This window comes from Durio zibethinus, chromosome 27 (genome assembly GCF_047325235.1).
Source record: "Durio zibethinus cultivar Kanyao isolate XHJ-2024 chromosome 27, ASM4732523v1, whole genome shotgun sequence".
NCBI classification, from domain to species: Eukaryota; Viridiplantae; Streptophyta; class Magnoliopsida; order Malvales; family Malvaceae; genus Durio; species Durio zibethinus.
In genome coordinates this window covers 4,237,107-4,248,060 of record NC_143188.1, presented here as the reverse complement: position 1 = coordinate 4,248,060, position 10,954 = coordinate 4,237,107, and the positions used below count along the sequence as shown (strand labels likewise).

At 31.0% G+C, this 10,954-nt stretch overlaps 2 protein-coding genes across 2 annotated transcripts; one reads left to right on the top strand and one right to left on the bottom strand.

Moving 5' to 3' along the window:
- Positions 1 to 3,471: 3,471 nt before the first annotated feature.
- LOC111280132 (ATP sulfurylase 1, chloroplastic-like) lies at positions 3,472 to 4,796 on the top strand. The gene is made up of 3 exons (XM_089756610.1): positions 3,472 to 3,889; positions 3,993 to 4,079; positions 4,331 to 4,796. Exons 1-3 carry the CDS (start codon positions 3,587 to 3,589, stop codon positions 4,394 to 4,396), a joined length of 456 nt encoding a protein of 151 aa, XP_089612736.1. The 5' UTR covers positions 3,472 to 3,586; the 3' UTR covers positions 4,397 to 4,796.
- A 561-nt stretch (positions 4,797 to 5,357) lies between these two features.
- On the bottom strand, positions 5,358 to 8,505 carry LOC111280163 (putative calcium-transporting ATPase 13, plasma membrane-type). The gene has a single exon (XM_022867349.2). It carries the CDS (start codon positions 8,388 to 8,390, stop codon positions 5,508 to 5,510), a length of 2,883 nt encoding a protein of 960 aa, XP_022723084.2. The 5' UTR covers positions 8,391 to 8,505; the 3' UTR covers positions 5,358 to 5,507.
- Positions 8,506 to 10,954: the final 2,449 nt, after the last annotated feature.

Sequence of the window (10,954 nt, the reverse complement as noted above, 5' to 3'; positions counted from 1 at the left end):
AAAGGATACTCCAACCCCACTAAATATTATTAGTTAGTAGTAGTATAAATTGTGACTAAATTAGATGATACCTCATAAACATTTTTATTTTTTAAATTGGAAATATTTTTTATTTTCTATGTACAATTTTCTTGATTTTGTTTTTCATTTTCTTTTTTTTTTTAAAAACTTTCTACTTGGCTATTCTAAGAGCACATTTCTTGATTTATATATATTTTTAAGAGAGTTAAGACTCAAAGTTCAAATCTCTTTTCCTTCTTGTAATCAAGTAGAAAGAAGGAAATTAAGTACTTTTTATATTTAAAAAAAAAAATTCCTTTTATCAAGAATTTAATAAATTCAATATTTGGTTCATTTGTATCTTAGTTTGTGTATATTTCACGAGTGAAAAGATTAATAATAAATAAAAAATTATTAAAAATATTAATTTTATTTTTAATTTGATTAGGTATTTATTTAATCATAAAAATTATCAAAATTTTTAATAAAAATAAATATTTAAAGAATACACAAAAGTTAAAAATTTTTAAACTTGATTAATATAATAAGAATTTTTTATTTGTTGATTTGAATTTTATTTAATTATTTTTATTAAAAAATTTCATAATCTTTACTTAAAATTTTTATTTAATTTGCTTTTTATATAGAAGACTGTAAGATAAAAATAAAAAAAAATTACAATTTTTAAAATTTAGAAACTATTTATAAAAAAATTATGAACTAATTTAATTAAGCTCGTGCGTCTAACTCTGTTCCATTTTTAGTAAGAAGGAGAATTATTGTTAGTTTTGGTTTGACAAATTTAGTAGGCAGAGAGATTGTCCCATATGACTTGTTCTCTTTGCACTCTTTTTCTCGGATAGAATGCGATGCCACGCCAGACAAAACGCGGCGAACATGTGTTTTTTTTATTATTTTTTTTCAGACTTGGTCAACGACATTGTTAATTTTTTTCATCAGTCAAATAGGGCGCAAAGTCAGGGAAACATACTCAAATCTAGTAGGAAACGACTCCAGTTCGTCGAAAAGCTGCATTCGTTATAGGAAAAAAAATGTTTTTGTATACCGTAAATGAAATTTTAAATTTCATAAGTTTTTTTCTAATTTTTTATATAAATTTATTATGTTAACAATATATTTTAATTAGTTATATATGTAATTATTTTTTCATTTTATTAGTAAAAAATTTAAATTTCAATTATGATGAAAAAAATAATTTTTTAATAAAAATATCTGATTATCGGTCTTAAATTAAAGATAATTTAAATATTATTGCATAAAAAATTTTATGTTTAATACAAAATTTCATCAAGTTCTTATTAAAAATAAAGCAATAATATTTACAAAGTTTTTTAAGATTAACATTTACAAACTTGGATTCACTATTTGTGTTATTTGAAGAATGACAGTCAAGTTTGTTACCCTTTCAGAAAGTTGGAAATTGGGAGGTAAGATAATAATTTGTTGAACATTCAGATTGAAGAACGCTGGGCTGCTTGGACATCCGATGTTTTTCCGTAGTCTTTACCCAATAAGCTTGGGGATACACCTAAAAAAGGTCAGATGTTTAATTAAACCCAGCAAGGCAAAGCAAAGCACAGATGCTGTAATTCAGTTGGACTCTTGGGTCCAAGAGAACCCAGAAAGTGCTGGAAACTCAAACCCATCAAAAACAATAACTAACAATAGAGTTAAATTCATCAAAATCCCTGTAAAATTATTTTTTTATTTAAGAAAGTTCAGGACAAGAGAAAGCTTTTCAGTCTAAGGTAGGCTGCAGGTTTCACAAAGTAACTTATATTAGATTTTTATGTTGTTTATAAAAAAAAAAAATTATTAGTAACAAAATTCAATTTTAAATTTTACAAGTAAACATCATCGTTTCAAATCGATGATGTTTCCTTCGTCAATATCTCGGTGTCAATTATTTTGGCTATCGATGATTCTCAAAAAGAGAGGATCGGTGAGTCCAACAGAATCACTCTCGTTGACTTGGATAATAATCCATCGCAATTCTCATGGAGTAAGTTGATAAACTCGTAATAATATAGTAATTATGTAATGGTAACTATGCTTTATTCATTTCCTTCAAATTTTTGGTGTCGTTTCACATTTTGCTTTGGTGTTTAAGTGAACACATATATATTTTTGTTGGAGAAATTCTTTAACATTTTAATAAAACAAGATTGATTTTTTTAATGTTGAAGCTTAAAGTTATTACATTTCAAATTTATGCTTGGAGGTTTTTTTTTTTGGTTAAATTGTATTGCATTCTTGAGAAACATGAAGGTTAACATTGATTAGAGGTGAGGCAGGGTAACAAAAGAGAAAGAAAAGAAAAGAAACAAAACAAAATGATTCAATCCGCATTTAAGGTCGTTTGAAGTTCCTGTTCTATCGCAGTTGTTTTTTTTTTGCTAAATGCCCAATATGAATTTTGCTTAAATCTGATATATAAACAATTGAGAGATCACTTTCATCTGCTTTCATGTGACACATACTTGTCGATGACATTCACCATCAAGTCAGAGCAACATAGGATTTCAGACTGAGCTTTCGTATTAAAATGAAGAAACTTAGATGTTGTTTGGTTGGGAGAATCTGAGATTTTTTTTTAAAATGTTATTGATCGATATTTAAATTTTTATGTTTGATTGGAGATATCAAATTCATGTGTTAATTCTAAATTTTCAACAATATCTAAAGTTTTAAAATTAGAAATCCATTTCTCTTATTTTTAAAGATTTTAAAATGAAACTGACTTTTGTCCCACATTTGATTTTAATAAAAAATATTTTATTTTTATTTTACTCCCATAGAAATCAACATATAAAAATTATGTAATTGCATATTGTTTTTGTTTTATGATTTTTTTTAATTGAGTTTTTTTTTTTTTTTATGTTTTCCCCACTTAAATATTGCATTTGTAGGCTTTAAAATGTAATAATTGTGTTTATTTATTGTGTTTTTTTAACAAAAACTTAGTATTTGACTTGATGATTTTTTATTTAATGAGTATCAATTGTGGGTATGGTAATTACTAAAAGAAGCGGAGTATTTGATATATATATATATATATATATTGCATTTGACTTGATAACTTTTGATTTAATAAGTATTTATTGGGTACGATAATTATTGCAATTCTTTAATCATAATATTTGATTTTTTTTTTACATGACTTGATGGCTTTTGATTTAATGAATATTTATTATGAGTATGATAATTATTGTATTTTTTTAAAAAGAATTTGATATTTAATTTTTTTTTCATTTGTTTGACTTGATAGCTTTTGATTTAATGAGCAGTTATTATGAGTTTATCGATTATTGCATTTTTTTAAATCTAAATGTAGTTATTGTTCATTGTATTTGTTATTATAGTTCGCCATTAAATCTTGTAAATTCTCAACTGTCTCTTATGATCCTTTGATATGTTCTTGGACCCTCTCTTTGGTGAAGGGAAAACTGATTGAAACCTGGGTTCTGCATGGCGGAGTTTGTTACTTTGCTTATACGAGGTCCATAGATAAATCCCTTGTAAACGGTTGCTGATAGGAGAATGGTTATATATTGTGTAAATTTACATGCAAATGCCTGACAGTTTAATGATGAATATGTTTCATCAGGTCCTTGAGGATGGTGTTCTTGATCCTGAAACAACTGTGGTGTCTATATTCCCATCTCCTATGCACTATGCTGGCCCAACTGAAGTGCAGTGGCATGCTAAGGCTCGGATTAATGCTGGGGCCAATTTTTACATTGTTGGTAGAGACCCAGCAGGCATGGGCCATCCAGTTGAGAAGAGAGATCTGTATGATGCCGATCACGGGAGAAAGGTGTTGAGCATGGCTCCAGGACTTGAGTGGCTGAACATCCTTCCTTTCAGGGTATAACAGCCATTCTGTCTCATTTCTATGTTCCGGTACAATGGTACTACTTGTGGTATAAAATTTGGAATCCCCATTCCATATTAATGGGTTTTAATTGCAGGTTGCTGCGAATGATAAGACCCAAGGTAAAATGGCTTTCTTTGATCCCTCAAGGGCTCAAGACTTCCTCTTCATTTCAGGCACCAAGGTATCTTCTTTTCCCTATTATCACTGCTGACTAGATTTTAACATCCAGTAGTATAAAAATCACAATAAATTGTTAGAAAAAGAACCATAAACAGGAGTGAGAAAGAAATATTTTGATTTCCATTTTAGTTGTTGTTTTCAAACAAGTTTATCTCAAAAATACTTGCTGCCATTCTACTGATGCGGACACTTGCAAAGAACAAAGAGAATCCTCCTGATGGATTTATGTGCCCTGGTGGCTGGAAACTGCAGGTCGAATACTACGACAGCTTGACACCATCGGACAAAGACAAAATTCCTGACGCTGTTCCTACGTAGATGAATTTCCTGTATCATAATGTATTTGCCATCTGATTGGGAGAAACCATAACACTATTTATCTCCAATGTGTGATCTAGATATTGTAAAGTTTCTCTGTTCAGATCTTTTAACAAATCCGTCCGACGCACTGGCACAGAGACATGAAACTTGCCTCCACGTAATTAGATGCCCAGTATGGCATCCAGCATTGGTGCCATTGGCCCTGAGCCTGAAGGCACATTGTACTATATCGTATCGTTGTGTTCTTACGAGGAAAGTGGATTGTGGGAAACGTTTGTAGGATTCCTGTACTTTCTTTGAAATCGTAGACCAGCCAAACACATCAAGAATATCTTAACAAAGTGAAGAAATGGAGTAATGGCATCATGTGGGAGTTTGGCTATTTGTAAATTCCATTTTCGTTCTTTTTAATTGGTTAATAATGAGTAAGGTTGATTGTCATTAATCCAAAAAGGACCAAAGGTAGAAACCAGTCAATCAGTCTAGCTGCAAAATTCATCAGACCGTTCCCATTGGTTTTAACCATGAAATTCATATGAATTCCCAAACAACGTACTTTGCTTCTACCATCGTTGCTCTTTGACACTTGAGATTTGAATCTAGGCTTATTTCATTAAGCAGATTTACAAAAGAAGGAAGGTGGGTGGATTTCATGATCTGCCTTAAAACAGAAACAAGCAATTTACAGGGGAAGAATTAACAAAAAGAAAAAAGTCCCGCGCAATCTGCCAAACAAGCAATTTGATTGAATTTTTTATTAAAGTTTTTATTTATTTATTTTTAATAGAAAACTTTTTACCAATTTCACTTAAAGATTTATCCGTAAGCTAAAAGCAGAAACAAAGAATGTGAAACGAAGTCAAATGGGAACACAAGGAGCCCAGGTCACAGTTTTGTTGTCCAAGTTTCAAATTCAACAATTATTAAGACGCAAAAACAAATTTGAAACTGTCCTCAATTTAAAGAATGATAGTATTTCTTTATTGATGTAAGAAAATTCTCACTAATGCGTACAAATGAGGAAACTAGAAATATTTCTTTGTTTACAGCAGAATGTGAATGAATAATAAAATAACAGCAATGAGCGGCAATTCTGAATTACGATGTCCTACTTCCTCCATTTCAGATTGCTGGAAATGGGTTTCTGTGGAACAGGTATGAACTTGACAGCCCAGCCAATGGGCCAAGACAGAGCTGCAATTGCGATGCAGGCACCCCATTGGCCCCAATTCAACCTCTCTGTATCAGCAAACCGTTTCAGAAATTCTACCATAACTACTTGAAGAAGAATGGTTGTGGCAATGATTCCCATAAACAACTTGTTCTTGTGTATCCCCTCAAATACGTTCTTCTTTTCTAGCTTCCTTGCGTTAAATTCGTTGAAGACTTGGCACAGAACAAAAGTATTGAAGATCAAGGTATCATTGACCTTCTCTGTTACGCCAAAGATTGATTCACCGCTGAATTGCAGGGTAAGAAGCACTGCTATCTGGTATAAAGCTTGAGCTAGTAGGTTCCTCCACATGATGTTTGTGATCAGTGGCTCTGTTCGACCCACGGGTGGTTTCTCCATCAACTCCCTTGTAGGCGGCTCAGTAGCAAGAGCCAGAGCACCCAATGTGTCCATGATCAAGTTCACCCACAACAACTGGACTGCTGTTAGAGTGACTTCACCTGCTGAAACTGCTGCTACGAAGTTGATACAAAGTGCAGCAACATTTACGGTAAGCTGGAATTGAATGAACTTCTGGATATTCGTGTAGACACATCTTCCCCACCTCAAGACTGTGGCCACAGAAGCGAAATTGTCATCCGAGATGACAATATCTGAGCTCTCCTTCGCTACTTCGGTCCCCTGAATTCCCATGGATAGTCCTATATCTGCTTCCTTGAGTGCTGGTGCGTCATTTGTGCCATCACCAGTGACTGCAACTACATGCCCTTTCTGTTTCAAGCACTGTACCATGAGAAGTTTATCGAAAGGAGAGGACCTTGCCATAACTCGGATTTTTTCTACTTTCTCCATCCTCTCCTCTGGTGTATAATTCCTGAATTCCTCACCTTCTACCACCGCATCACTGGAAATTTCCTTACCACGCCTGAGAATCCCACATTCAGTAGCTATGGCTCTTGCAGTGAAAACATTGTCCCCAGTGATCATTTTGATGTCTACTCCAGCATATTGGCAATCTTCTACAGCCTTCTTCACTCCAGGTCTGCATGGATCCTTTATACCCACCAGTCCTAGTAGGGCCAAGCTGTCTTCTTTAAGCTTTTTCTGCTCTTTTAGATTTTCGTACTCTTCTTTTGGAACTTGTTTATGGGCAAAAGCAATGCACCTGAGGCCGCTCGCAGCCATGCCTTGAATAATTTGCTCAAATTTCGTCCTTTCCTTATTGTTGAGATCTTTCACCATTCCAGAAGCATCACAGTAGCTTGAGCACATTGCTAGAATCATCTCAGCGGCTCCTTTCCAGTGAACATGGACAGTGCCATCATCTTTCTTCCCAATCAAAACCCCACTTCTTTTTTTCTGAGAATTGAAGGCTTCAACTTGGCGTATTTCACAACTCTTCTTCGTCTTCTCCATATCCAACTTCAGTTCCAGGACAGCCCATGAAAGGATTGCCTTTTCTGTAGGACTGCCTGAGAATTTAAATTCTGTTCCTGAAGAAGCTCTGTAAACACTACCAGTAGTATTTAAAGCAACTCCCTGATGGATCAAGTCAACAACAAATGGAGAAATTGAAGAAGCACCCTCTTCCATAGATTCTTGGCCTAGCCAGAATTTTGTCACCTTCATTCGGTTGAGTGTGAGAGCACCTGTTTTGTCAGTACAAATTGTGGTGGCTGAGCCCATTGTCTCACAGGCAGAGAGCTTTCTTACCATTGCTTGATCTGCCATCATTCTCTTCATCGAATAAACCAGAGTCAGTGTGACAGCTAATGGCAATCCTTCTGGAATTACAACTACAACGATGGTAACAGCAGCAGCTACGATTCCCACAACAGCATTTATTACATCATCAGCCTTTGTCTTGCCTCTATTGAACTCCCGGTTTCCATTCTCATCTGTTGTATTGCCTGTGAAGTAACGAACCAACAAAACGACAAGAACCAGGAAAGCAACTGCTAAGCCGACCTTGCCAATTGATGAGGTCAGCTTGTTTAAACGCACTTGTAAGGGTGTCTGTTCATTAGTGTCACCGCTGATCTGGCTCATCATTTGACCCCATGTTGTATTCATGCCAACAGACGTGACAAGCATCCTAGAGTACCCATCAACCACCTTGGTCCCTGAAAACAAGAAAGGATTTTGGCAGCGATTTACCTCAACATGGTCACTTTCCCCGGTCATGCTTGATTCATCTACATGCAAAGAATGTCCATCTAAGAACAATCCATCAGCAGGAACTTGATCTCCAATTTTTAGGCACACAATGTCTCGAACAACGATATCAAATATTGAAATTTGTTGGCGCCGACCTCCTCGTACAACATCAATCTGAATATTGTTGCTGACTTTTGATAACTTGTCAAATTGTCTGTTCTGCCTATAGTTACTTATGGCAGAAACAGCAATGACAAGAAATACAGCTACGAGTATGCTTCCACCTTCGTACCACCCTTCTTTAGGCCCGTGTTCTTTGATTCCAAAGCCAAGTGAAAGAGCTGCACAGCCTAAATGAATCATTATAGTAAGGTTTTTAAATGCTTCAATCACAAAATGTAAAATGGTCTTCGTTGGCGGTTTCTTATAAGTGTTGGAACCGAATGCCTCATGTCGGCATGCAATGTCTTCGGTGCTGCCAGAAATGCCAACCTCGGTGTCGGTGCCAAGAGCAGAAGCCACACCATCAACCCCATCATGTTTCTTCAGCTTCTCGATATTTTTCTCTTTCACTAGCTCAACGAGGGTTGTTTGATCAATTTGGAAAAGACGGTTTTCTGGTATAACAGTGAGTGAAACATGAGATGATGAGCGAGGCATGCTGGCATGAACAATGTTAGTTATAATTAAAAAATAAAAAAAACGAATAACAAAAAAAGTAAAAAGAGTATGCCTAAACTATATGATAGTTATACGCTAATGTAGAGAAATCTTGCACTGTATATAAATCTTGATTTTGCTTGATGATGACAAACAAGTAAAAGCTGATATTGAAGAAGAGATGCATGATGTTTATTATAAACTACTTCTCGACAACCCTTTTCGTCGAAGTTGCATTAGAAAATATTACATTCTGAATATAAAAAAAATATATATTATTAATGCTGAAGTTTAAATTTAGATTTACTGAATATTAAATAATATAAATAATATAAATTAAACTATAAAATTTATATTTTATACATTATATTTAATTAATTAAGAGATCATTAGATTAAGAAAATAAATTATACTTACTCGGACCATATTCAGAAGAATTTTTTATTTTCATCAAGTTTTGATCTTTGAAAAATAAAATAAAATCTTAAATATACAATTTACATTTTTTATACATTGACCAAATTGTCTTACCGTTCGCTGCTTAATCTCAATCTTATATTTCCTCTGTCTTAATTTGTCTGTTTTATATTAACTTGTCTGAAATTTTAAAAAAAATTATTTTTAATATATTTAATATTAAAATTAAATTTGTTTTATAAAATTAAAGTTTCTTTATTTTTAATATTAAAAAATAAAAATAATCATAAAAATAATTTTAAAATATAAAAAAATTTAGATGTTGAAAAAAATATATAATATAACTAAATTATAACCTGTGCAATGTACGAAATAATTTTATTTATTTAATAAGAATATATATATATACAAATTAATTTTTTTCAAAATTATATTAAAATCTTTAAAACTCATAACATATATAAAATTTATATATATTAATTTGTCATTAAATAATAAACTTTATGAAAATAGTAAGAAAAAAAATTAAGTCTTTTTTTTTGGATATTTTTGTTTATAATAATATTTATACACTTGTAAAATTATATCAAATAAAAATAAATTATGTCTTTTTTAAAAATTAAATATATATTATTAATGATAAATTAAATAATAAAAGAAGCATTAACATATTTTCACTTTAGTAATCTTGACTAAATTATTGTACAAAAATGAAAAAGTGAGAAAATATGTAAAAAAAGAAAAAATAAATTGAAAAAAATATTATTTTTATAAGAATGAAACTATAATAATAATAATTAAATATATCTTAGAAAAAATTTATAAACAAAAAAAAGACCAAATTGCAATAGTAATAAAATATACCTTAAAAAAAAGTTATTAAAAAATTAAAAAAATTGATATATAACACATTCCATTTGTAGTCTTAAATTTGTAAAAAATATTTTTAGTAGTGATTAGGATTAAATAGTTAATTTTTAAATTAATTTTTTAAAATTTAAAATTGATATAATGAGTGATAAAGATAATATTAGATTTTTTGTATTTATTTGAAATATAAATTTAATAATTAGAGTTCAAATGAATATAATCATTTTGATAATCTTATTATTTAAAAATTTAATATGAAAATTTTTAAAATTTTTAAAATCTTACATAAAATTACTTGATTTTTTAATATTTTACATAAATTTTTTAAAAGGATAATTTTTTAAATAAGGTTATTTGGTAAACAACTAAAATTATTTATTAAAAAAATTTATTTTTCATATTTTAAATTTTAGAATATATATCTCTAAATTGATTTGATTTTTAATTATAATTTGAATAAATTTAAAAATATCTAATTTGTAATTAAAAAAAATTATCTTATATTTTTAAAAAATTATCTTATGTGTCATTTAAAAAAATTATCAACATATGCACTTATATGATAAATTTATTTATATATATTATTATATAATATATATATATATATTATATTTTTAGATATCAAAAAATAAAAATGAACAAAAAAAATGAGATAGAGTAATTATCATTATATTGAAAATTCTACAACGTTTTTTTGGGTCAAATATAATAGAATCGATTATCAAATGCTACCTGAAGGGAGACATAAGAGTGGTTGCGTCGTGGATTTGACCACTTAAGCGAAATTCTACCAAGTTTTCTTCCTTTAGTTTATATACATGCAAATTAAAGGGCTTATTAGCTTACCCACGAATGGAGAAAAATGCCAAGGCAAAACGCGAACAACGTGGCAATCGACAAATACCTTTATGCGGTCAGGTTATCGCTAGTTCATGCTAGGGCTGTAAACGAGTCGAGTCGAGTCGAGTAGTGAGAAGTTCGAGCTCGAGCTCGACTAACAACTTGAGGTTCGATACTCGATTCGAATTCGATCGAGTTTTATTTTTCAAGTTTGAGTTCGATTCGTGATCGAATTCGAGTTACTCGAGTTCGTTCGATTAAGCTCGATTAATATATAAAAATAAATTCGATTCGTATACTCGACAAGAGTTTGATTATTCATGCTTGAACTCGAACTTAAACTCAGATTCGAAATATTTTATTAATTAAAAAAATAAAAATATATTTAAATATAAAAATTCGATTAGACTCGTAAGCTACTCGAGTTAGATATAAGA

What these genes read in the sequence shown, in the direction of transcription:
- LOC111280163 (XM_022867349.2), bottom strand. Translation starts at nt 8,390, where the DNA reads ATGCCTCGCTCATCATCTCATGTTTCACTCACTGTTATACCAGAAAAC.
- LOC111280132 (XM_089756610.1), top strand. Translation starts at nt 3,587, where the DNA reads ATGCAAATGCCTGACAGTTTAATGATGAATATGTTTCATCAGGTCCTT. An exon ending in TGAACATCCTTCCTTTCAGG is followed by an intron (nt 3,890 to 3,992) that starts GTATAACAGCCA and finishes TTTTAATTGCAG; the next exon opens with GTTGCTGCGAATGATAAGAC. An exon ending in TCTTCATTTCAGGCACCAAG is followed by an intron (nt 4,080 to 4,330) that starts GTATCTTCTTTT and finishes TGGAAACTGCAG; the next exon opens with GTCGAATACTACGACAGCTT.